The 26,338-nt window shown below is 31.1% G+C and overlaps 5 protein-coding genes across 20 annotated transcripts; 2 read left to right on the top strand and 3 right to left on the bottom strand.

Annotated features, from left to right (window-relative positions):
* Positions 1 to 186: 186 nt before the first annotated feature.
* LOC128896821 (cyclin-dependent kinases regulatory subunit-like) lies at positions 187 to 6,418 on the bottom strand. 5 transcript variants are annotated; one of them, XM_054160337.1, is made up of 4 exons: positions 6,307 to 6,418; positions 4,963 to 5,185; positions 4,473 to 4,600; positions 188 to 945 (listed from the first exon to the last, which is right to left on the bottom strand). In XM_054160337.1, exons 2-4 carry the CDS (start codon positions 5,019 to 5,021, stop codon positions 863 to 865), a joined length of 270 nt encoding a protein of 89 aa, XP_054016312.1. In that variant the 5' UTR covers positions 5,022 to 5,185; positions 6,307 to 6,418; the 3' UTR covers positions 188 to 862. The 5 variants fall into 5 exon arrangements, with proteins under 5 accessions (XP_054016313.1, XP_054016312.1, XP_054016311.1 ...); XM_054160336.1 differs by having other exon boundaries at positions 4,963 to 5,274; positions 6,307 to 6,417; XM_054160335.1 differs by lacking the exon at positions 6,307 to 6,418 and adding an exon at positions 5,343 to 5,493.
* Positions 964 to 4,445, top strand: LOC128896803 (piggyBac transposable element-derived protein 4-like). 2 transcript variants are annotated; one of them, XM_054160292.1, is made up of 5 exons: positions 964 to 1,494; positions 1,702 to 1,764; positions 1,862 to 1,891; positions 2,156 to 2,276; positions 2,382 to 4,445. In XM_054160292.1, exons 4-5 carry the CDS (start codon positions 2,159 to 2,161, stop codon positions 3,833 to 3,835), a joined length of 1,572 nt encoding a protein of 523 aa, XP_054016267.1. In that variant the 5' UTR covers positions 964 to 1,494; positions 1,702 to 1,764; positions 1,862 to 1,891; positions 2,156 to 2,158; the 3' UTR covers positions 3,836 to 4,445. The 2 variants fall into 2 exon arrangements, with proteins under 2 accessions (XP_054016267.1, XP_054016266.1); XM_054160291.1 differs by lacking the exon at positions 964 to 1,494 and having other exon boundaries at positions 1,501 to 1,764.
* A 5,207-nt stretch (positions 6,419 to 11,625) lies between the features above and the next one.
* LOC128896807 (putative uncharacterized protein DDB_G0289263) lies at positions 11,626 to 17,467 on the top strand. Of its 3 annotated transcripts, none has more exons than XM_054160298.1 (3): positions 14,707 to 14,722; positions 15,212 to 15,735; positions 16,087 to 17,467. In XM_054160298.1, the coding sequence occupies exon 3, from the start codon at positions 16,252 to 16,254 to the stop codon at positions 17,413 to 17,415; it is 1,164 nt and encodes a 387-aa protein (XP_054016273.1). In that variant the 5' UTR covers positions 14,707 to 14,722; positions 15,212 to 15,735; positions 16,087 to 16,251; the 3' UTR covers positions 17,416 to 17,467. The 3 variants fall into 3 exon arrangements, with proteins under 3 accessions (XP_054016271.1, XP_054016273.1, XP_054016272.1); XM_054160297.1 differs by lacking the exon at positions 14,707 to 14,722 and adding an exon at positions 14,741 to 14,851; XM_054160296.1 differs by lacking the exons at positions 14,707 to 14,722; positions 15,212 to 15,735 and adding an exon at positions 11,626 to 13,034.
* Positions 17,468 to 17,878: 411 nt separating this feature from the next.
* On the bottom strand, positions 17,879 to 21,719 carry LOC128896813 (PSME3-interacting protein). 8 transcript variants are annotated; one of them, XM_054160314.1, is made up of 7 exons: positions 21,532 to 21,669; positions 20,724 to 20,740; positions 20,174 to 20,276; positions 19,809 to 19,907; positions 19,469 to 19,688; positions 19,273 to 19,340; positions 17,879 to 19,114 (listed from the first exon to the last, which is right to left on the bottom strand). In XM_054160314.1, exons 3-7 carry the CDS (start codon positions 20,268 to 20,270, stop codon positions 18,795 to 18,797), a joined length of 804 nt encoding a protein of 267 aa, XP_054016289.1. In that variant the 5' UTR covers positions 20,271 to 20,276; positions 20,724 to 20,740; positions 21,532 to 21,669; the 3' UTR covers positions 17,879 to 18,794. The 8 variants fall into 8 exon arrangements, with proteins under 8 accessions (XP_054016289.1, XP_054016292.1, XP_054016290.1 ...); XM_054160317.1 differs by having other exon boundaries at positions 20,726 to 20,829; positions 21,532 to 21,656; XM_054160315.1 differs by having other exon boundaries at positions 21,525 to 21,619.
* Positions 21,720 to 22,773: 1,054 nt separating this feature from the next.
* Positions 22,774 to 24,614, bottom strand: LOC128896823 (40S ribosomal protein S7). 2 transcript variants are annotated; one of them, XM_054160339.1, is made up of 5 exons: positions 24,465 to 24,614; positions 23,938 to 24,108; positions 23,608 to 23,789; positions 23,068 to 23,218; positions 22,774 to 22,881 (listed from the first exon to the last, which is right to left on the bottom strand). In XM_054160339.1, exons 2-5 carry the CDS (start codon positions 24,106 to 24,108, stop codon positions 22,804 to 22,806), a joined length of 582 nt encoding a protein of 193 aa, XP_054016314.1. In that variant the 5' UTR covers positions 24,465 to 24,614; the 3' UTR covers positions 22,774 to 22,803. The 2 variants fall into 2 exon arrangements, with proteins under 2 accessions (XP_054016314.1, XP_054016315.1); XM_054160340.1 differs by lacking the exon at positions 24,465 to 24,614 and adding an exon at positions 24,169 to 24,396.
* Between the last annotated feature and the right edge of the window lie 1,724 nt (positions 24,615 to 26,338).

The following is a 26,338-nucleotide window of genomic DNA, read 5'->3' as shown; positions in this document are numbered from 1 at the left end:
AAATACATTGTTCTGAAGTAAATTCTCTCTGAATGATTTTTCTTTTAGAATAAATAGTGGTATCAATATAGTATGTATTATTAAAAATAATAGGAATTTTTTAAAAGATTATACTCACGTTAATTACTTATCCATTTTTTATTGACATTTTATTTTAACTTTCATATTATAAAAAAAAATATAAAATTTATTATAAAGGATTATAATTTTGGTAACAAGTATTTTATTAGTACACTATATTAATAAATACATTAAACTTAATCTAAATAAGTAAGCTATATGTATACAGAGCTTAACATACGCTTATATTGAATTAAATTAGCTTGATTAATTACATGCCGATGGTAACTATGTTGTGCTATTAATTTTATAATTTCAAAATAATTTGATTACATCAGTGTGTAATGACACGTACTTACATTGTATTAAGTTTTTTGAAACAAATTACAAATTCCAAGATATTGTATCATTTTTAATCAATAATATTTACACAGATTTGTTTTGTTTTATACAATGATTAGCAAAACATTGTTACAAATTTCGCAAAATTGTACAAATTAAAATAATTAGATATTTATACATATTTGATGAAAAAATGTTGGCAGAAGATTATTAGATCTCAAATACTAATTAGTTATACATGAACGAACTTTATCCATTTAAACATTGTGCTTCAAAACTTACAAAGCAACAATTATCATATTAAGTGTAACAAGAACATGATTATAACAATCGATCACTACAATAGTGTCATTCAAACTATAAATTCTTCTAATTTGCCTTAAATCATTATGTTTCATATACACATTTCACTAAATAATATATCAGTTATTAGACACAGATAATAAACTTGATGTACACTTTAGTATTCCCTTTGAAAAGATGTGGGTCTTGTAGTTATTAAACAATCAGTCCTTGGTCTACGAAACAGTAGCACATGAGGTTCTAGAAATAAGTTACATTTAATATAATTACCATTATTTTATGTGGATTTATAATTTAATTATAATAAACATTCATTGTCTGTATCGTTATCATATTAATATATATATTTTTATACGTTAAAACTTAACAAATAAAAACCTAATATTTTTTTAACTGCAAAAACATAATTAAAGGATTTTTAATCGTTGTATGTTTTTTTCTTGAGTATTCTCTTAGGTACAATATCTTTCTTATAGATCGGAAAATAAAAAAAAGCTTGAAACGGAAAATCGTTATTCTTAATATTCGTCTTATTTTGTTCATACAATCGCCTCCATTATCATCAATAAATAAATGTTTTTAAGTAACAGTGTTTATATAGTGATCCCAATAAGTTTTTGAACAAAAAAATTATTTCATTCTTTGTTAAATTCATACAACATATTTCTAGGAAAATTTGATAACTCCATTGGGCGGACAACGCCCTAGAGGCGTTGAGCATTACCCTTATTATCAATCAAAGAGAGGGGGTACCGCCTGCCATGAAAACAGCCTGCATAGTAGTTACATGTATGTATATAGTAACCGTAATGTTCCATTTATGAGTAGAAACATTTCATTGATAATTTCAGTTTTAAGTTCAATACCAACGAGATTTGTTTACGATAAAAATCATTGATTCTTCAGGGGAAATATATGATTAGAAAAACCCTTCTTTCTTGTACTTACTCGTGTGTAGACATGTTTATAAATAAATATTATTTATGCCAATTACAGTTTCAAACGAAAGAAGGAACCTTAACAACAGTTTTTTGGTGTACAATCGTAATTTTACTGTTGGTAAGGAAATCATTGTTTTGATCTCCTTTTTATTTGAATATTATTCTGTGAAGGTTTAAATTGAATACATAATTATATTTCTGTAATTCATTTTCAGATTTACCATTTTATGTTATTTACAGCGTAGGTATGTTAAATTATATTTCCTCTTATGATTCACATAATTTAAATCATAAATATAGTTTTCTACGCAATTTAATTATAGTTTATAATTAAGCAATATTTGATGAAATAATTTTAGTTTTTATTGTTTCTTAATTATAGATACTCTGTTTATTCTATTAATTGTTAAAATTAAATTTTACTATTTTATATAACATAATGTGTAAAATTATTAAAGAAATAACAATTGTATACGTTATCATTTATTTGTTATGTATTAATATTTCAGAAGATGTCTTTTGATGGCAGACATTTTTTGTGTATCTCTCAACCAAATGTAAAAAGAAGAAAGAAATTAAATGACTGTAAAGGCAATTCTCAAGAAGAAATTAAAAGAGAATTAGAAGAAGGTAACTTGTCCAAAAACGAAAATACGTTAGTTTCTGAAGATTCGATCAAGGATGATGATAATTCGGATAAAGATGGATTTAATTTTCTTGCTAAAATTTCATTAGGTGTTGAAGAGTGGTTGGACGATCCTCCAGAAAGAAGTAATATACAATTTATTGGAAATCCTGGATTGAAGGAATTAGTACAAGACCAAACACCTTTCTCTTACTTCTCCCTGTTTTTCACATCAACATTTTTAGAACTTTTAGTAGCAGAAACTAATGCTTATGCTGAAATTGTATTTTTACAAGATTGCGGTGAAAGAGCAAGAATTTCTGACTGGAAAGACACTACCGTAGATGAAATAAAAATCTTTCTGGGAATACTATTTTTGATGGGACTCATCAGAATAAATCGCATGAATGATTGTTGGAGGAAACATTATTTGTTCAATCTACCTTTTGGAAAATTTATAGGTCGTGATCGCTTTTTATTGATTTTAAGGTGTCTCCACTTTGATCGATTACAACACTCTGATGATAGTTTACGTAAAATAAATACTATAATTACTTATTTCAATCAAAACATGGATAAAATTTATAGTCCTTTCAAAGAACTTTTGATAGAAGAAAGCATGGTTCTATGGGGAGGGCAATTAAATTCTAAGAATCATCCATCTAATAAAAAACATAAATGTGGTATAAAATTGCACGCCTTATGTGAACCATCTGGTATAATTAATAAATTACACGTACAAGGGAATTCAAGTACTGAAAACGTAGGGGATAAGGATTGTATCAGAACAATTGTTGATAAGTTATTAAATGGGAGAACAGGCCAGGGTCATGCAGTTTTTATGGACAGTTACTATAGTAGCGTGTCACTAGTTAGTGATCTTCTTGCAAATAAAACTTATTGCACTGGAAGTTTACAACCAAAGAAAATAGGTAACCCATCCGAAGTAATACAGAAAAAATTACAAATGGGTGAATTCGTATATAAGTATAACAAACAGGGAGTTTGTTGCTGTAAGTGGAAAGACAGAAAGAATATTTATAGCATTTCAAGTGAATATGGAGGGGAACTTGTAAATGTTAAGAACAAACAAGGAGAAGAGAAGAAAAAACCACAACTCATTGTAGAATATAACAAACATATGCAGAAAGTTGATAGACAAGATCAGATGCTATCATATTATCCTTTAACCCATAAAACTCTCCAGTGGTACAAGAAACTGGGCATACGTGTAATGCATATAATGCTCAATAATGCTCACATACTTTATAATAAATATAGTGGAGCCATAAAAAAAGATTTACATGATTTCCAGTTTGAAATTGTCTCAACATTATTGCCTCCACCAGATCAAAATATTCCATCATTTTCACCACAATTTAAAGTACATTTACCAGAATTACTTCCAAAAGGGGCGAATAATAGAATTATGAGAAGACGATGTAAATTATGTAATGATAAAAAAAATATTAGGTTAGATACAATTTATCACTGTTCAGATTGTCCATCAAAACCTGGCTTGTGTTTAACCCCATGTTTCAGAGAGTTTCATAAATATAAATAAATTAATTTAGTACTGTACTATAATGTGCTGGACAATTTTTAAATGTTCGGAATATTAAAATAGATCATTTTAATATTTATATTTGTTACGGGACACTGAGACTGATTACTTAAATACATTATTTTTTATTTTCCTTGTATTACTTTACGAATCATATATTTAATACATAAATATTATAAAAACTTCTTTTTTTGTAGTGTATTTCTTATCTATGCTTTTACTTTTTTACTTTATTTCTGTCACACTTTTAATCAAAATTTTAAGTACATTAGTCTACTAGTGAACAATAATACAATTATTTTATGAATCAATTAAACTCTTTAATGAAAAGCTATTACCAGAATTGTATATCAATTTATACATGATTATTAAAAAAAAAACTTTTTTATATAAACAGTAAATGTGTTACAACTTTTTCGAACCAGCGATTTATATGTCAATATAAAGTCAGATATTGTATAATAATATAATAAATTTTCTAATATTATTTATTGCGATCAAATCAAGACATATGATGAAACAAAACATTAAACTTAAATATTATTATTCTGTGACTACAATACGTAGAATAATATTTCCATAATTTTATTCATTTAACTTTTACATACTTTGATAAAAATATTGTTAAATTACATACCTGGCACATGCATCATATAATGGACCCAACCAGGACTTTGTTGAACTCCCAAATTTCTCCATTCAGTTTCTGACATAAGATGAGTTTTTGGAACATGCCTCGCTAAATCAAGTGGCAAAATAACATGCCTATGAACAAGCAGTAATTTACACAAAATTTTAATTTTTGTTGTTACAATACAAAATTCTGATTCCTATGTCCAACGATATAACAATAATACCTACACCATTATATTACACAAATTATTCATAATATTTATAGATTATTGCTGAAATAATCTAAGCTACTAAAAACTAATTGCTTCCAATCAAATTTGATAAAGTAGCCACTTTATAATTTCTTCATTTCAATATAGAACATAGGAAAATGAGGTGCACACAAATTAAACCCCGATACTCACAAAAAGTTACTAATATACTACAATATTCTAATAATATGTCAGTTATTTGTGTAACATTTTAATGTATATTAACTGTATTTTTATACAAACCTATATTCATATTTATCATCACTGTATTTTTCAGAATATTGTATTTGATCAACTGGCATTTTGAATCCCACAATGTAAACATTTGTTACCTCTCTTTCTTTTTTTTTTTTTTTTAAACTTGTCTTCTTAGCAACTGTATACAAATGTACACTAACAAACTTCACCTTATTTTTGGATGTATTAGCAATATTTCGATGTCGGTGTACATATTTGGTACAGGGTACTAGATTTTTCAGAAAGTAATAACACGTAATAGCAGGTATTCGCGCCAATTCGTGCTTGTTCGCGCCCTTTGAGAAACCGATGCGCCCTCTTACAATGTATTTTATATTAAATTTCGAGCAATTTCGAGAAATCAAGTACTTTATAGTCTGTATAACCATTGTACAGCGTGTCCCAAAAATGTTGTAACACCATGAAAGGGGTGGTTCGGGAGGTAATTTGAAACAACTTTTTCCTTAGCGAAAATGTTGTCTGATGCTTCGTTGAGGAGATATTAACGGAAAACACTGACCAATCAGAGCGCGAGGATGCCGGTGGAGTGACCATGGTAGTGAAGGTTACGAGCTAAGCGACTCTCGTACGCGAACAAATGACTCGACGTGCATCGAAGGACATTGACGCATGTGTGTGAAGTTAGCCTCACACTTTTCGAATTTTCAGTTTTTCTTTCTTGTGCCGTATTGTGTTATATATGAAATCGAAATGAACTGCCAGTAAATGGAGGTGCTTTCCAGCATAGTGAAATTCGGTGCTTTCCATCCATGCGCAGCTAAAATGCTGTGTTCAACAGTCCGAACGTTCAGATCCTAATGACAATTCATGTAAAGTGACTGCTCCGCACTTTGGCGGTGAAATGAAGAAGCTAAATAGCGCATCATCCATAAACTGAGACTGTTTAGAAATTTGCCTAGATTTCCGCGGCCTGGAAGTCAAATGCTTGACGTGGCCAGGCAAGGCATTCTTATGTCATCAATACCCATACTTTCTCTCTCATAAAGTTTCAGGTAATTTGTCAATTTAAAACTCTGTCAACATAATGAGTGCACTTTCATTGTATTGGGTTTTAAAATATTTCTAAGGTCGATCGATGCCAATACCTTTACTCTTACAAGCTTTCAGATAATTTGTCAGTTTAAAACTCTGACAATATGAGTACACTTTCATTATTTTGCGTTTTAAAATAATTCTTATTCATCGACACCTTAACCTTGCCTGGCCACGCCAAGCATTTGACTTCCAGGCCGCGGAAATCTAGGCAAATTTCTAAACAGTCTCAGTTTGTGGATGATACGCTATTTAGCTTCTTCATTTCATCGCCAAAGTGCGGAGCAGTCACTTTACATGAATTGTCATTAGGATCTGAACGTTCGGACTGTTGAACACAGCATTTTAGCTGCGCATAGATGGAAAGCACCGAATTTTACATTGTGTTACCCAGTGTCGCCATTGCACTGTGTTGGAAAGCACCTCTATGTACTGGGAGTTCATTTCGATTTCATATATTTTTCTATTTTCTTGAAGTTTTTTATGGGGATCTTCTACTTTTCAATGATGACTACTTGAGTCCTCTACTTTTTCATGTACTTGGCGTAATTTTTTTACTTTTTTGAAGTTTTTTTATCGGATCTCATTTTTTTTACAAATCATTTACAATATAGAATCTATTTTAAATTTATAAAAATAAAATTGATATTTCTGTAAACTCTGCATAAGAAGTCTAAATTATAATTTTTTTTTTAATTGAATAAAGTAAAATAAAGAGAGAGGGAATAACAAAATCGAATATATATATTTCATATAATTTATTAATTATAAACATTCGTTCAATTTATTAATAATTATAAATACCTGCAATTTTTTTTCTTGCTGCAAGAAATTTTAATGTTAATGATGAAATAAGAAAATGACTCCATTTCTATAAGCTCTACATAAGAAGTCTAAATTCAAAACACTTTAGTGGATGGATTTATATTAAAAGCAGTTTTCTGTATGAATAAAGGTATCTCGCAATTCAGATTTTGACAACTTACCTTGTAGTCAAGATCGATCAACACTTTACAACACTGGCTGCAATGTGTTATTAAATCCTACATAAAAAGTCTAAATTGAAAACATTTTGCTGATATAAATATAATTAATAATGCAATAGTGTAAAAACTTTTGACACTATATGCGGTTTACATCAGAAAAATGTCTTTAAAATTAGAAAATATTGCAGGCGTATTGAGATATTCGTGAAAGAAATGTCAGGTTAGGTTGGAATGAACCATCTCTCCTGTAAAAGATACGTGGTAGCTCCAACGCCAGTATATACGCGGTGACGGATAATTTTTCATGTACTTGGCGCCGAGACGCTACCGCGTCTCTAGATATTTGTGTTGAATTGTGCCGTAAACCGCAACTTTGTAAGTCAAAGCGTACTCAAGAAAATTGAACAAAACAAAATTTTTGATAGCCCCGCACTTTTCGAATTTTGAGTTTTCTTTCTTTTCTTTTCTTTGAGTATCACCATCAAAGAATATGCGTGTGCGGGGGGAAGCATAACAAGTCCTAAGGCACTGAGATACATCTCCAGAATTTCTAACGGAAGAATCTGTATCTACCTTGACAAAAAGGAAACAGTAGCCAGCCTCACCGATAAACACAAGGTAATAACTATCAACAACATTAAAATAGACATAAGACCATTGATAAAACCGGCACAACGCATCATCCTTTCAAATGTTTCCCCAATTATACCGAACAAGTCAATAGAAGAAATCTTCAAGGAAAATAACGTAAGTATCTGCTCCAAAACTACATCACTGAAAGCAGGTATGACAGATCCCGAATATTCTCATATTCTAAGCTTCAGAAGGCAGGTCTATGTTAATCCGGAAGACGCTCAAAAAATCCCTGGTTCATTTACCGTTACATATGAAGATACAATATACAGAATCTTCACAACAACAGACAGTTTAAACTGCTTCGTATGTAAACAGGAGGGCCACATAGCTAAACAATGCCCCCACTATCCCGCACCGAACAAAAGTGCCATGCTAACGGATGACACCAATGCTACCGCAGATCAAACGTCACGTCTTACACTCCTATTCTCTCCACGAATTCACCAATACACAATCAAACCACCTCAGAATCTGAAGCAGTAAACGTAACTACAACAGCACACGTACTCACCCAAGGCACAAAAGCATCAACAAATACAGACAGGATAATGGAAACCGAGCAAATTGCAACAACACCGACCATGACCCGATTTAAAAGACCACTCTCAGAAACCTCATCAGACCATCCACTTGAATCGATGCACACCGACGGAACCAATTTTAGAACACCAAAACCAACTACTACGTCTAAAACACAAAACACAACTAACACTAAGAAAAGACTAATAAGGCCAGTATCACCCAGTCCCCCATCCAAGACAATAGAGGAAATACTCTCTCCAGCAAAAAGCGAAATCGAAGACCCGGAACAAAATCATGTCCTCAACTACCATTAACTAGCAAGCTTCCTGGAAAACGCATTCGGTGCCCCAAACCCACTCAAGATTGCACAAGATTATACAGGAAATATACTTGGACTAATCCAAATGCTGAACACAATACACCCCCTATTAAAAGACCGTAGAATTAAAAACAGGATCCGTAGATTATACAAGAAACTACTTAGGCAACCAACTACCGAAATTTCACCAAATTGGACCTCAGACTCAGACACATCACAGGTAAGTCTCATTCACGACTTGATACCTATATACAATATTAGCTATGAATAATATATTCCAATGGAATATTAATGGTTTTTACGCCCAACTTGAAAGATTACAACTACTAATTAAAAACTTCAAACCCATCGCCCTCTGCATTCAGGAAACTAACTTCAAAAATGACACTAACGGACAAATTACAAACTATCAATGCTTTGCTAAAAATCGCATCTCAAATCACGCTAGCGGAGGAGCCGCTATTTACGTCAAAAACGAAATAGCTGCCAATGAAATCCAACTACAAACTAATATCGAAGCAGTTGCCGTGCAAATATGTTACCCAGATAAATTATGTCTATGCAATATCTATCTCCCGAGGAGCTACGATTTCCAAATAAACGAAATTAAAGATCTCATCACACAATTACCTAAACCATTTATCCTATTCGGAGACTTCAATAGTCATAACACCTTATGGGGCTCTATCAAAAACGACATACGACGACAAAAGATTGGCACGATACTAGAAAATGACGATCTAACCCTCCTTAATACCAAACAACACACTTACTTCAATATTGCAAACGGTACCTTCAGTTGCATTGATCTAACAATCGCCAACACCAGCTATCCCCATAACCTAGAATGGACCGTACTTGATGACTTACACGATAGCGACCATTTCCCAATTAGTATACAATTAAGTAACAAACCCAAGGAACCAAATATTCACTCATTTGTCCCAAGGTGGAAATACAACAAAGCTAATTGGGAGTTATACAAAGATCGCTTGTCCACGTATTTATTCGATGCTGAAATTCTAGGCAAAATGAATAGGATTGATACAGCTATAGAAATGTTCTCCGATTGCATTAGTAAAGCAGCTAATGATGCCATTGAGACAAGTTCCCTGCCAAAAAAGCACAACCCTGTTCCCGGGTGGAACTCTCAATGCAACTCTAAACAAGCATTTAACCAGTTTAAAAAACATAACTCAGAAGAAAACAAAATTCAATTTAAAAGATTACGTGCAATAGCCAGAAGAACTATTAAAGAGAGCAAAAGAAACAGCTGGTTCAACTTTGTCGCAACTTTAACCAATAACATCAAGGTTAATGAGATGTGGAATAAAATCAACACAATCAGGGGTAATCGGAAGACTAGTCACACTCCATTTATAATCAACAATCTCAATAAGGTCATATCAAACCCACAAGAAATTGTAGATATCCTAGCATCGACGTTCGCGAAAAACTCTAGCACTACGAACTATCCAGAAGAATTCAGACAACAGTTAATAAATCAAGAGGAAAATGTAACCACTAAAACCAACAATTTCGACTGCACATATCTCAATGCCCCTATCTCAGAAAAGGAACTCAACGATGTACTTACAATCATCAAAAACTCTAGCCCAGGTCCCGACAATATCCCAAAATCTAATTAAAAACGTACCCACTATCGGAACTAAAACACTCCTTGAACTATTCAACACCATATGGTCAAACAACACCTTCCCAAAAAAAATGGAACGAAGCTACTGTTATCCCGATCCCCAAACCCAGCAAGGACCCCACTAAACCAGACAGCTATAGACCAATTGCCCTCGCGTGCAACATATAAAAAATTATGGAAAAAATCATCAATGCACGATTAAGGTGGTTCCTGAAATCTTATAAATTAATTGCACACAACCAATTCGGATTTCGCATAGGGCACTCCACCATATCACACCTGACCAGTCTGGAAACTCACATCCGAGAAGTATTCGCCAACAACCAACATACCCTAGCTGTGAGTCTGGATATAGAAAAAGCCTACGACATGGTTTGGAGGCGTCGAATTCTAAACAAACTTCAAGAGATGGGAATCTGCGGCAACATGTGGCACTTCATTAGAAACTTCCTCCACAATAGAAGTATTGAAGTTCGCTTCAAAGGCTATTTATCACACAAAATGCCCATCGAAAACGGCGTACCACAAGGCTCAGTACCCAGTGTTACGCTATTTCTAATAGCCATCAACGACGCCTGCAAAATCACTAAACTTCCTGTCATTACAAGAGTGTTCGCCGACGATATCACCATCTTATGTAAAGGGAAAAATATAAACACACTACAATTTTTTATACAACAGGCCCTCAAGCAGCTCCACGAGTGGGCCAAACGGAACGGCTTTAAATTTTCCCCTACCAAAACTGAATACATCCTATTCTCTAAACATTACCAAACCTACACGCCTACTCTGAAACTTGGAACAAATACGCTTCGATCTGTCTCAAGCACAAAAATCTTGGGTCTCATCTTCGACTCCAGATTAATCTGGAACCAACATATAGATAAATTAGTCGATAACTGCAAACACAGAATCAAAATAATCAAAGCACTTGCACACAATAATTGGGGAGCGGACAAAACAGTCCTCTCATTAACATACAAAGCGATAATCCGGTCCAAATTGGATTATGCGTCAGTAATATATAACTCCGCTACACCGACAATATTAAAAAAAAACTCAACGCAGTACATAATGCGGGATATTAAGACTAATAACAGGAGTATTCCACACAAGCCCAATAGGAAGTATAATGATTGAAGCAGCTGAAACATCCCTAGAATATAGAAGAAAACTTTGCAGTAAGGGCATCAATGTCCACCAACCCGATCATATACGACATCTTCCCGAGGAATACACAGAAAACTAAACGTCAAACTGATAACACTCCCCTGTACCAAAGAATCAAAAGATACCTCGACGAGCTCGAACTTAAATTACCAACCACCGAAAAAGATAGATTTTACAAAATTCCCCCATGGATACTAGTGACACCTAACATTGATCTATCACTCCAGGAAAAGAAAAAGGTAGAATCGACTCCTCAGGAATAGGGATGGCGTGAAAAATCACTAACATTGATTTTTCACGGTGATCACACAATCACGATCACAGTCGTGATTAAACTTCGATCACGACCGTAATCCGGAAGATAACGTTTCAGAAGCGGTTAATGTTAATTGTATGGTTAGTATCTCGCTGTCTCCCCTTAGCGGAAATGCAAGAAACTGCAAATGAATTAAATTTAAATTGTATTAAAATTATATTAACATTGCTTTTAGACCATATTATAATATATATACATATAATCTAAGAACAACATAATTCGTGAAAAGTGAAAAGAATGTTCTCTACCAATCAGAATCACGAGTGATTCAATCACGTTCATTCTCAATCACGATGATTTTTCACAGTGACTCGTGATTCTTCGTGATCGTTTCTGATTGGTAGTAGAGATGACTAGAACTGCTACTTGTGAATCACTCGTGATTCGATCACGTTCGTTGCCAATCACGGTGATTTTTTACAGTGATTCGTGATCGCTTCTGATTAGTGAAGAACATAACCGTTCCTTGCACGCTGTTAGAATCTTCAGCCTAGATGCAAATGCACCGTAATGAAAAACACCCTACCTGTATATTTTACATATATTCTACATAAGTATGTAATTAACATCATCGAAACAAAAATGCGAATTACCTACACCGCATAAAATAAAGTAAACTAAAGAATAGTAAATAAAGGAATGCTTTAATGAGGAATAGTGAAGAGTAATGAATATAAGTCAATAATTATGAATTGCAAGTCTTAGTTTAATTGTAAGTGTCTTTAGACTTTTACACAATGTAACATTTTAGAAAATAATATAATTAATATATAAAACATAATACGAATACTATAAATAAAATACAAAGAACAAAATAACAATGGAATAAAATATATATAATAACAAATAAGTAACTATGTATTGCTGTTCAAGAATAATAGCATAGATAATGTCTCTGTTTGCAATCCGTTTCTTTTTTCCGTTAAAAGTAATCCTGCTTTAGAAAATATTCTTTCGCATGGGACTGAAGTAGCCACCGCACAAAATAAATGATCTACTAATTTACTTAATAAAAGAAATTGAAATTGATATTATATGCGGATTTTTTATGCAAACTATGTATATTGAAACATTTTATAAAAATTAATTTAATTAAGATCGAAAATTGTGATCACGCAATTCTAGCAAGATAAAAGAACCACGATCACGCTCGTGTATGAAATTAAATCACGATCACCCTCGTGAATGAAATTAAATCACCATCGTGATCGTGATTTTGTGATCACTGTGATAAATAACGGTTAGTGATTTTGCACGGCATCTCTATCTCTAATTCATACGTGATAAAACAATTGATAATTGGAAATATGTAAAATGCAAGACTTATGCCCGATGTGTTTGAAAAATGGCGTAAAGAAGAAAGTAAAATTGTTGCAAATTAATTTACAAGAAGGTGTATGGGTATGTGAAGATGAAAAGGTAAAGTTTTGTATACATGATGTTCATATTCTCTCTTACGTTAGAACATGTTTTGCTGTTAATATTTTCATATTTCAATAGGAAATTCTGCTTTTCTTAGTGTTATTTACTAATATAATACATATAGTGAGTCAAAAAAGTATTGGCACACCCAGTTTACTTTGAATATCTTTAAACAATAACATAATCTATTAATATTAACTGTGTCTTTTGACACACATAAGTAGTATGCTTACTGAGAATTCTAAGCTATTTGTTATAAGGAAGTAAAGTTAAAAAAAGGACCAAACATCGATAGTCGAAAAAGTATTGGCACATGTACGATCCTGCTATAAGGACAAGTGTTACTTGCTTTCGTATGCAACAAATTTAGTTTTAGGAACATAAACATAAACAGAGGAAAGCACAGATGTGAAAATCACTTTTAGAACAATACCCTATGGAGGTTGTAGTACGCATATAAGCCTAAAGCAAGGTTCGTTAAGTACTTTGGTGGAATATCAGGTTGTAATGTTGCTGGCTCAAGTTCGAATCCTAATTAATGTTTCTTTTTCCAATTTTGTATCATAGAAATATACTTTTTATATATTACGTATTACATACTGTATAGTACATATTACCTTATGCATATTTTAAGGTTGAAATACATTTTTAACGTAACATATCATAGCGGAATACATACTTGCTGTGGGTGAGTAAGTCTTTACAACGATTTCAGTTTTTACATTTTATATTTCACAATGTTTCAAAAATTCTAAACAAAATTTAGAGTAATATAAGTTATAAAAACAGAAAAACATAAGAGATTTGGGGATCATGTACATTTTATTAATGCTGCTTTGTTAAACTTACAATACATCAAAGTGGTTGGAAAACATATTTCACTGACGTTTTTAAAATGTGGTTTTTTCATGTCAGATAATCCTGCCACGTACCAGACATAGAGGCAGGCATGAGACTTACTCACCCACAGCATATGTTACATTAAAAATTAATTTCAACCTTAAAATATGCGTAAGGTAATACATAATATACAGTATATAATATGTAATATATAAGAAGTATATTTCTATGATACAAAATAAAAGAAAAAACATCAATTCGGATTGAACCTGGGCCAACAGCGTTACAACCTGATACCTCTACCAATGTACCCAATGAAACTTGCTATATCCTTCTATTATACATCTCTTAAGAACACATGAAAAACTTTAAACCAAAATATCTTGAAAACGAAGGCCCATTCTGGAAAACGCCAAAATGGTTTTACAGTAGTACATGCATATTACAACCTTCATAGGGGTCAAAGTGATCTCCACAATCAAAGTGATTTCCACATCTGTGCCCTTTGTCAGTTAACACGTTATGTGTTTACACTTTGAACAATAATCAAGATTATGAAGAAGAGCGAGTTATAATTGTGCATGCAAAATAAAATTATTTCATTATACAAAAGTGGTGAAAATTACCGAAGAATCTGCGATTTATTAACTTTAAGTTTCTTGACAGTGAAAAATATAGTACAAAAATTTAAGGAAACTGGTAGCTTCGAAAATAAATCGCGATCTGGTCGTCCAAAAGTATTTACAACTAGAGAACAAAGAGATATCGTCAAAGAAGCAATGAAAAATTCTTTTGTAAGTGCCAAAAGTTTAGCTGTTGACATCACAACATATTCAGGAAAAGAAGTGAGTGCCCAAACAGTCTGAAATGTTTTACAATTTGTGGAAATTTATAATAGAGCAACGAGAAGAAAACCATCCATTAATGAGAAGAAGAAAAGAGAGAAATGGCTCGGGTTTTAAAAAATAAGAGTTGTGAGGAATTAATTACTTTTTTAATTAATTTCTGTTTTTACTTGACAATTAATAACAAACAATGTAATTCAAAACTATATAATTAAAATTGGATTAAGTCAATTAAATAGCTTTGAATTAATTTCTCTTAAATCAATCGTTAATCGAACGATTTTCGACTAATTCTACTTAAATTAATTGTCAATTGAATGATCTTCAATTAAATTGCTTAATTCAATTTTAATTAAATAATTTTCAATTACATTTATTTAAAATATTTATTAATGAAGTTGATTGAATTAAATTTGCTTAAATTAATTATTTAATTTAAAAATTGTAATTGATTATAATTCAAACCCTGGCAAAAATATATATGTATAGGTAAGACAATGGAATTTTTGAAAGACAGTTAATTTCTCAGATGATCGCAAAATTAATCTTTTTGGCTCTTATGGAAAAAGATTTGTATAGAGGAAACCGAACACCGAATTAAATCAAAAGAATATTATCTCTACAGTGAAAGACAGTGGTGGTCATATCGTGATGTGGGGCTGTATGTCATACCATTTGGTATACCAAATTTGGTTTTTATGGAAGTACAATAAATGCATGCGTCAACGAGTGCACCAAAAATGGGCATAAATGAAATGTTCCTTTTCTAACACGACAACGACTCGAAGCACATGGCAAGGAAAACAAAGGAATGGTTATTGTATAATGTACCTAAACAACTCCTTAGACTACTCCATTCGCCGGATATTAACCCAATAGAAAATCATTGGCATATTTTAGATTTAAAAAAGTAGTCTAACATTTCATCGGAACTTATGCAAAAACTTGTCGAATCGATTCCTAATCGATTACAGGCCGTAATTAAGGCCAAAGGCATGTACTCCAAATATTAAGTAGGTTCAATATTCTTCATATTGTTTATTATTGTACTTTCCTTAATAACATTGTACATGTGCCAATACTTTGTTGACTATGGATGTTTAGTTTATTTTACTTCCTTATAATAAATAATTGAGAAAACTCAGTAAACATAATATTTATGTATGTCAAAAGATACTGATAAACATAGTTAATATTAATAGATTACGTTATAGTTTAAAGATATTCAAAGGGAACTGGGTGTGCTAATACTTTTTTAACCCGCTGTAGGAATAATGAATCTTTGATGTGATCTTGTGTCACACATTTCTCTTAATATCTCAAGTGACAACTAAATAATTCAATTAATTTATTTTGTATTTCAGTGTGTATGGCCTTTCGGCTATGAAGATTTTGTATTTTATCATAGAGTAGTAGGAAAAATATGGTCTTGTTATTGGGATGATTGTAAATCAACATCAAAATTAAAAGAAGCTATTGCAATACCAACGAAATCAGCATTATGCAGTGCATCTACAACATCTGAGAATATGTCAAATGAATGTATTTCTAGTACTATTTTAGGTATGAATCATTCAGAAAGTATTGATAGAGTAAATAATAGTTCAAACACGATGGAAACAAGTACTAATCATGTACAAAATTCTGATGATAAAGAATCAAATATATTATTACACGTTAATAAGACAGAGCCATGTAATGTGAATAATAGTTTAAGCAAAATATCTACCACTGGTTTAAATTTAGATGACAGCAGTTTACAATTAGTTAATAACAGCACAAAGAATATGAAAATTGAAAATGAATTTGTAAATTCATTGGATGTACATGTTAAAGAAGAAAAAGTTTCTTGTACACAAAATATTAACAATTTAAGAGGAATTCCTAAGATAACAAACATTGAAAAAACAAATATTGATATTTCTAATATTGTAATAGGGAATAAAAATTCTGTTAACAAAGATTTAGATACAAAGATTTCAAGTATTAATAAGACTGCAGATAATATAGGAGGAAAATTAACCTTAACAAATAGTGAACTATTTTCCAATGATTTATTAGAATCTGAAAAAGTAGTAAATTCGATACCACTTGAAAATAATCAACTTAATAATGAAGTAACAGCAACAAAATCGAATTTAAATGTAACTATGATGGAAATAGATGGTTTGCCACCAATAACATTATCTTTTGAAATTCCTGCAAGTACAATTCCTGAAACTGTAACGTCTAGCACACAACAAACAAATAACATAAACAATATTCCTGGATGTATAATTAATGCAAAATCAAATATTTCAAATGTGGAAAGTATGTCTTTAATACGAAATGTAGCTAGTGGTAAACAGTATGCAAAATTCAGTTTTAATGCTCTTAAGAAAAAAACCGAGCTAAATAATTCTGTTCATACTATTAATACTGATTCGTTGAATACAAAATCAAATACTAAAATCCGAGATGTAGAAAATGAAGTAGAAAATTGTACAAAGAACGAAAATACAAATGAATATTTTATTTCAAATCAAAGTAGCAATTCTATAACAACAAATAATTTTCTAAGTCAAGAAAATATAACATCTTCAGGAAATACTAGTGTCAATATAAATACTGTCTTAGAAGATTTTTTAAGGGGTGATTATAGTGTTTCTGAAGATATAAACGATGAATGGCTAAATTCATTATTGACTGAATAACTCGAAATGTAAATCACAATTTGTGTCTTTACTAAAGCATTATTAAACATTATTACTGTCGCTTTATTTGTTTATGAAAAATATTCCTATATTATAAACATAGAAGTTAATTAATTTATTATGTTTAAATCTACGAAGAAGACGTAATATTTACAAATGTATTACATACATATATATTCAATACGAAAATATTTCTGCAAATGATTACATTACTTTAAAGAATTTCGTTTGTGATATTTTTATAATGTAATACAATGAATATAAATTATCAGTTATACTCAATTATGTATGTTAAATTTAATATTATAAATTTGTAATACATGAAGTATAAATTATTATACAATATTACAACACATTGTTACTATGTGATATTTTATATATTTAAATTTGCATGTTGCAATCTTATTTTTATTATTGTAGTGAATACGATTCCTAGGATCCATTGGAAAACACAACTCAAACATATGTAAGTATAGTCATTTTATTTAGATACCTCACAGATACGAATATAAGAATAATCTGATTTGTATACAGTTCTAAAGTAAAGGTAAATATCTGTTATTTATTATCTTCCTACCTTTTTAGAGAAATAAGTAAAATCGAAAAATTTGGAAGGCTTGTATTCTAAATTATAATTTATATTACTGTATTAAAGTTTCATTCTAAATCCTTAAACTGTAAATTAATATAAATTTTGTGATTTTATTAACATATCTTGCGATAAAATAATGTGTTTATAATTTATAAGAAATTTATATCATATACATATATTACAATATTATACAACTTATAAATAAATTATCATGACAACAGATATCATTTTTATAATATTAACAGGACTATGATCGTGGTTCATTCAAGATATTGTAATTGTATATATTTTCAAAATACTTATAAACTTTTACTTGCAAAACATGTTTTTAGAGTATTCATAATTTAAGAGATGAATGTAATAATTGAATAAACTGTTTAAAACTCAAGAGAATCCCTATTAAATCCGCATTTCAACAATACTCCCAAAAATATATAAACATAGCCAGCTGCCAGCTGTTTATAAAACTAATAAAGAATTATTTTTAAAGTTGTACTTGGTAAATTCTATGAACTTTTACGTAAAATAAAAAAAAAATGAATCATAATAAATAGTCAAAATTCTTATAGCATACAAGAAAAGTGTTATACAATATAAAATACTTTACCTAAATGATTTCATTAAGAGATATGCTTAATCAATTGAATAATGACTTAAAATATGAAATAAACATAAAATATTAAAAAATAGTTGCAAAAAATATATTTATATATTACAATTATAGTGAATTGTAAAACAAAATGCTAATTTACGATTCAATTAAAAGGTGTTTACAGCTTTCATGCATTCAGCTCTTTTCTTTTACAATTTTTATTTTTCGACCTAAAAGATCATATTTGGAATGATTTGGCTCTGGATCTTGATCTGTGTCAGAACTACAATCACTATCGCTAGAATCTTCATAAGAACCAAGACCAGGAAGAATTCCAATACATTTCATGCCTCCTATATCAGGCATTATGTTTTTACTTTCTAAAGAGACGTCTTCTAGCGTACTGATATCAGACTTTTCAATTACTTTCTGCTCATTAACCGGACAGTCTTCATTTTCGGGTACATCTTTGTTTTCATCGGATGGTAACTTTCGCTTAACACCCCGTGAAACTTCTGGATATATAACAAAATTACATTAAAATAAAAAAAAAACATTCAAATTTTAACTACTTAAAATTGTAGTTTCATTATTAATATTATTATTATTACTATTATTATTACTACTACTATGGATTATAATTTATAATAATAAAAATTTAATATGATGTTACCCTGCTTTTGCTTTTCAGAACGCTTCACTACAACACCAGCCAATAATTTTAACTGTGATGTGCGACTGCTGAAATTAAGTCATGAAATTAATGAAGGATTAAAAGTATTTATTAAAACATCATACTATAAATTGAATCTTCATTACTATATAATCACAAGAAAGCTAATTATTAAAAATGTATGCCAAAATATTACCTTCCAGAAGAAACACTTTTATTTACAATTTGTGGATTTTTTAATTCTTGCTTCAATTTTTCATTTAATGATTTTTCTTGTAGCGATGCAACAGCTGCTTTAAAATCGCGCATTTCTTTTTCTTCTTCAAGATTTTTTTTACGTTCTTCTTCTAATTTAGTTCTATCTACTAGATCCAAGAATTCTACCTCATCGTCATCTAAACCTTTTATCATATTTTCTAAAATTAAAGATATGATTGTTTAAAGCAAAAGAAGATATAATCCACTTTTTTTATAAAATATTAAAAATGTAGTTCAATATATTTATGTATAACTACATTTTTGTATTGTTAACCTACTTAATTTATGTGCCTCTTCATATTCTGCATCTCTTTTAGTTTTTTGTTCTTGTAGCCGTTCATATAAAGATCTTGGATCATACGATTCTTCTGGAGCTTCTATAAATTATGTTAATTATATGAAATTATATTCTTGAATAAGTGTAATTTATATATTTTGTAAATAAATTTATTACATTATTATTATAATTCCCAAATAGCAAAGTTGTTGCAGCAATAATAATGTAAACTTTCATATAAAAAATCTTAAAAATTAGAAATGTTTTAAATATATTGCTTAGGAGAACCACGAACATAGATGAATTTATTCATTATATGAAAACACTTAAGAAAACACAATTAAGAATAAAATAAATAATAAGAACCTATTGGCTGATCTGCAGTTCGTACACGTTCCCACTCTTGCTGCCTTATCCTTCGTTGTTCAGCAATTTCAGCTTCTGATATAAATCCTGAGCTCATTTTGAACTAGAAAGGAAATTATATTTACAAAATTATACTCTAAATTCATTGGGCAACTGAAAGTATTTTATATGATAAATATAACTTAGTTTTTATTATATTTCAAATTAATGTTCTTTATATAAATAATACATATTCATAATTAATATTTAACGATAAATTCTACTTATTTACTAATGTCAAAGTAAAATAATTAGTACTAAGCGGAACATTTTTAAAAAGTCTATGTATGTATAGTTATATTGAAAACAAGAAGTGAAGGTTACTGTTAGAGTTTATCTATATAAGTACTATCATATATTATTGTATACTTATTGTATGATATAAAGTCTATAATACACACACGAATGTTATTGAAAATTTGGAGAAAATATTATTAATGTTATCTTTGAGAATGATAATGTGATAAATTATGTGACAGATATTAGTATACAACAACAATAGATTTCTTACACGCTTTTCTGAGATGTCTGATTTTAGAAATGTTTAATATTTACTACGATGTTTATAATTAATATTTAACGATAAATTCTACTTATTTACTATTGTTTGCCTCGTACTATTGTTAAAGTAAAATAATTAGTACTAAGCGGAACATTTTTAAAAAGTCTATGTATGTATAGTTATATTGAAAACAAGAAGTAAAGGTTACTGTTAGAGTTTATCTATATAACAAGTACTATCACATATTATTGTATACTTATTGTATGATATAAAGTCTATAATACACACACAAATGTTATTGAAAATTTGGAGAAAATATTATTAATGTTATCTTCGAGAATGATAATATGACAAATTATGTGACAGATATGAGTATACAACAACAATACATTTCTTACACACTTTTTTGAGGCATCTGATTTTAGAAACGTTTAATATTTACTACGAATTATTCACTCCTCGTAATGAAATAAGTATTCAAATTTAATACAAACGCTTTCCAAATTCTATATTGGATACCTTAAAATTATGGGTTTCCAACATTAAATCAACTTTAGTGTTAACATTATCTACATAGTAATATTTGGGAGCTTCAGCACATATAAAAACAAATCTTTTAAGTCTAGTAATGAATAATTCGTGCAATTCGTCATAAAATGCTGCACGATAACATTAATGTTTTCAAGTCATCAATCGAAGAGAAATATCTCTTTAATACTTTCTAAACGATTGCGAGGTTAATCTCTAGATAGAAGTTGGAGTGATTACAATTGTAGAATTTGAACGTTAATTATTTAATTGTAAACAAACCAATTACTTTGTACAATCGTATTTATAATCACATAAAATGGAACAACTGTTTATAATGTCATCAACGTGTATCACGAAAACGATATTTCAGACACTGCAAATTGCTAGGAGTTACCGAATTATGACTACATATATATACATATACAGGGTGTCCCAAAAATGTTGTAACACCTTGAAAGGGGCGGTTCGGGAGGTGATTTGAAACAACTTTTTCCTTAGCGAAAATATTGTCCGAGGCTTCGTTGAGGAGATATTAACAGAAAACCCCGACCAATCAGAGCGCGCGTATACCGTTGGAGCAGCCGTGGTAGCGAAGCCTACGCGTTAGGGGCCGCGGTCATACGCTACCGCGGGCGCTCCACCGGCATAGTCGCGCTCTGATTGGTCGGGAAGCGCGGCTGCCTCGCGCTCTGATTGGTCAGTGTTTTTCGTTAATATCTCCTCAACGAAGCCTCGGACAACATTTTCGCTAAGGAAAAAGTTGTTTCAAATCACCTCCCGAACCGCCCCTTTCAAGAGTTACAACATTTTTGGGACACCCTGTATATGCACATGCGTACAAACTTTAAAAGATTTGCATAGCATCAATTGGTAAGAATATTTATAAACACATCATGCACAGTTCAGTTAACCTTGATTATAAAATAAATTATAAAATAAATAAATTAAAATAAATCATTTGAAAATATTCAATTTATAATGTCTTTTGTCTTGAAATATTATAGGATTACGTAACTCATGTTTCTACGTAATGTGACATGTAACTTACAATTGTTAAGATTCACTTTCAGTTGTAATTTCATTCCTGTTTAGCACATAAATACCTATAACAATAATACAATTTTAAAAAGTGAACAAAAAGAATAACAATAAATTTTAAATAACACATATATAGAAAAATGAGAAACATAGTGGACATATGTATATTACATATTGGTAAAACAAAAACTGTTTTTTTTTAGTCAGCAGTAACGAAACTTCTCCATATTCAAAAAAAAGATATTTATGAAATTGAAAGACACAATATAAAGTGTTCTTAAATCCTTATTTTTTAATTTCGAAAAGTAATGCAAATGAATATGAGTGACATGAAAAAAGTAAAATCTTACACCATCATTTTTATAAATTGTTTCACATGTTAAAGGAAACTCTGGAAAAAAATTGTTATTTACTAAATAACGATTGTGTCAATAAATTGTAAGTAAAATTTAACAATTGTGGACAGAAAAGAAGAAAAATAACAAACAAGTCTTTCAAATATTTTTATTTTTTTAACAAATTATACATAGGTTTCTGGGAATTCAAATGTTACATCCCGACCTGTTAGTTTTTTATATACTGCAGCAAAAGTATCAACCTGTCAAACAAAATAGTAAATTAAATGTCTAATAATATTTACTTGTAGAAAACGCAATTAGGTATAATAAATACAATTGCAAAAATATGTTGCTCGATTACTATATATATATATATGGTGCTCTATTACTCTACGCTATTTATGTAATTAACAAATGAAAATGCTACCTCACTAAAATGTATTTACCTTATGCTCAATATTTGTTTGCTCATTTTTGTCCAAATGAACTTTGATCAGCTGTGTACCATCTAGTTTAATTCTGATACGTTTGCCAACGATCTCTACAGGATAGACCAAGTCCTCTAATAATGCATCATATACTGCAGTCAAGGTACGGCTAAAATTTTGTTTATTATATACATGTTATTAATTCACATCTTATTATTTGTATATATGTAATATCATTAATATGATTCAATCTATTACCAGCCAGTTGTAAAAAAATTAATGATATTACATTTTTTTAAACTCTGACATTTTAAGAATACTATTCTAAAATAGGAATCATTCTAAAATTTTAAGCATATATTTCTCGTAATTTTTAAACTTGCAAAGTGAAGGTGAATTTTATATTTTTTATATAAATTAATATTTTCTTATAAAAATTGTCAGAAATATTGTTCAATGTATTCTTCATATATCAGAAAAAATGTTTAAATATCAGTATCTTTTTCTGATCTAAAAGTAGAGCTCACTTAATAGCGGTCTTTAGTTAATAGTTAATACCTTCTTGGCCTCTTTTGCTTGTTCTTAGTACGTGTTTTCCTTGTTGGTTTGGGTAAAATTTTACGTTCACCAACAAACATGACATGTTTGCCAGAAAATTTCTTTTCCAGTTCACGTACAAGTCTGATTTGAATTTTTTGGAAAGCCTTCAATTTTGGCATAGGTACGTATATAATAATACACTGCAACAAATATTATTTCTTATTAACCTAGAGTAACATTACAAATGGACATTATTTTAAGTACTGTATGTTTATATGGTATTTTCATTACAGAAATGTAATGAATACAAAGTCATTAAAAATTGTTGATACTATAACGTTACTTTACCTTCTTGTTATTAGTTTCTATTTCGCGTGCTTTAGTGATGTAGAGTTCTCTCAGCTGTGACTTTAAATCACTATTCATTTCCAGCTCCAAAAGAGCTTGGGAGATACTAGCTTCGAACGCATCAGGTTCAGCTCCGCCGCTTTTTATTATTTTAGCGTTAGCCGTGAACATCTGAAACAAAGTTTGAAGGTTAAGATACTGTTTATGTATAGCTCGCCGATTTTACATTACATTTGTATTTGATAATAATTTTATTCGCAGCAGAACTTTTATTCGGAACGTATAACACACAGAAAAAGGCTGTTTCAGAAACAACTTAGTAAATCACAATATGCTGTCAAATGTCTCAAGAAGATCTATCAAATAAAATCCAATTTTATCAAATTTCCTAATTGCAATCCAAGAAAAAAACTCAATTTATTTAATAAATTGCAATGCTGCGAACATCATGCAAAGTAACATTTAATGTTTTTTTATTCATTTTAATCCTGTTTTTAGTTAATATCCAAATTCTTAATCGCGTGTACCTTGACGATATCCAGACCGCGTGAAAAGGACTCGGAAGCGGTTAGATAGAAGTGCCAACTGTTTAATATACAAAATGTCCCTATTTATTCCAATAATCTGTTTATTATTATTCAATATACAGGGTGTCCCAAAAATCTTGGAGGTTCTTGAAAGGAGTGGTTCGGGGGTGATTTGAAACAACTTTTTCCTTAGCGAAAATGTTTACCGAGGCTTCGTTGAGAAGATATTAACAGAAAACTCCGACCAATCAGAGCGCGCGTATACCGTTGGAGCAGCCGTGGTAGCGAAGCCTACGCGCTAGGGGCCGCGGTCATACGCTACCGCGGGCGCTCCACCAGCATAGTCGCGCTCTGATTGGTCGGGAAGCGCGGCCGCCTCGCGCTCTGATTGGTCAGTGTTTTTCGTTAATATCTCCTCAACGGAGCCTCGGACAACATTTTCGCTAAGGACAAAGTTGTTTCAAATCACCTCCCGAACCATCTCCTTCACGGTGTTACAACATTTTTGGAACACCCTGTATATTTAATACTTTTTCTCCTCGTCAAACAAAATATAATAATTGCATTCTGACATCTTCCTCATATCTGTGTTTTTTATTACAAATAATGTTTTTATTTATGGCGAATCATGAACAGAATGAAAACATATTCGTGAATAACATAGTTTTATTGGACACATTTTAATATTTAGATATTTTGATAGGAAGGAGAATTTAGAATAAATGTTTGGTAATTTGTTTCTTCTTGGATTCGGTAAATTTTCAAGAAATAATTATGTTGCGGAACGCGTCGTGCGGTGATAGGGAATTTTCTGACGTGGGTAAGGTGCCCGTGGAACGCTGAACCGCTCTGCCCGGAGAGGCGCGTGAAATAAAAATTCGAAATACTTTTAGGAAAAAGCAAAGACGTTTATTCAGTCGACTCGTTTGGTTTAAATCGTTTCGTAGTTCGTTACCAGAGGTTCGATTACGATTGAACTCTCCGGAAAAATCCTCGCTCGATCTGTTGCTTCTCTCCCTTCTCCGGAAGATTCCCGATCCTCCCTTCGGGTTGTCCTGGTCCAATCGGCGGTTGCGCCCTACTCCTTCTATCGGTCATCTTCATCGATCTCGGATCCACCCCCGAGTCGGGTGGAGGTGGGAGTCGCGCGGCCATGTTTGTGCAGGGCTACATGTGAAAAGGGAAAGCGCGGAGGTCTCGAGAGAGAGAAACAGCGCCAGCGAGACACAGCAACCCTTATTATCCTCTTGAAGAAGTCGCCGGAAACGCGAACCGAGGTACAGCGCGAGTTTGTTATTTTCAAGGATCTTACGAGCTGGAACAAAAGCTAACTCGACTCGAATTCTAAAGAAATGCATTCCAACGGAAACGGCGATTCGACACGGCCTATAATGAATCTATTAAGTATTTTCAGCGAACGTTCCCTTTTCTCTCCTGACTTTCGACTTTCCCTCGCTTGATCACCCACGTTGAATGTTTTAACAATGTACGTGGCGGTTCGTTGATTCCGCGTTGTGGCGCTACATGCCATGAAGCTAAGTTCACGTGATAGCGTAACAATTACTTTTACCACCCGATATCTGGTAATTTCATGTTTAAATGGTACATACTTGCGTCTGTAGCATTCTTCAAGGAGTTTGGTGGCGCCATACGGTATCCAACTATGTAATTGTATTTTATCATTTAAGGTTAGGTTATATGCGCCATGTAACTATATTTAAAGTGGTACACGAAACTGGTTTATGAATTTGTAAATTAACATCAGAAATATGGAAAATTCGGAAAGACCACAAGAACAAAAGACATCGTCTCCAAAGTTATTTGGAGTACCAATTATTCAATCAGAGTGTCAACGAAAGTCTTTCTTGTATGGT

The sequence above is a fragment of the Hylaeus anthracinus genome, unplaced genomic scaffold, assembly GCF_026225885.1.
Source record: "Hylaeus anthracinus isolate JK02 unplaced genomic scaffold, UHH_iyHylAnth1.0_haploid 11978, whole genome shotgun sequence".
NCBI classification, from domain to species: domain Eukaryota; kingdom Metazoa; phylum Arthropoda; class Insecta; order Hymenoptera; family Colletidae; genus Hylaeus; species Hylaeus anthracinus.
This window is presented reverse-complemented; position numbering and strand designations above follow the sequence as displayed.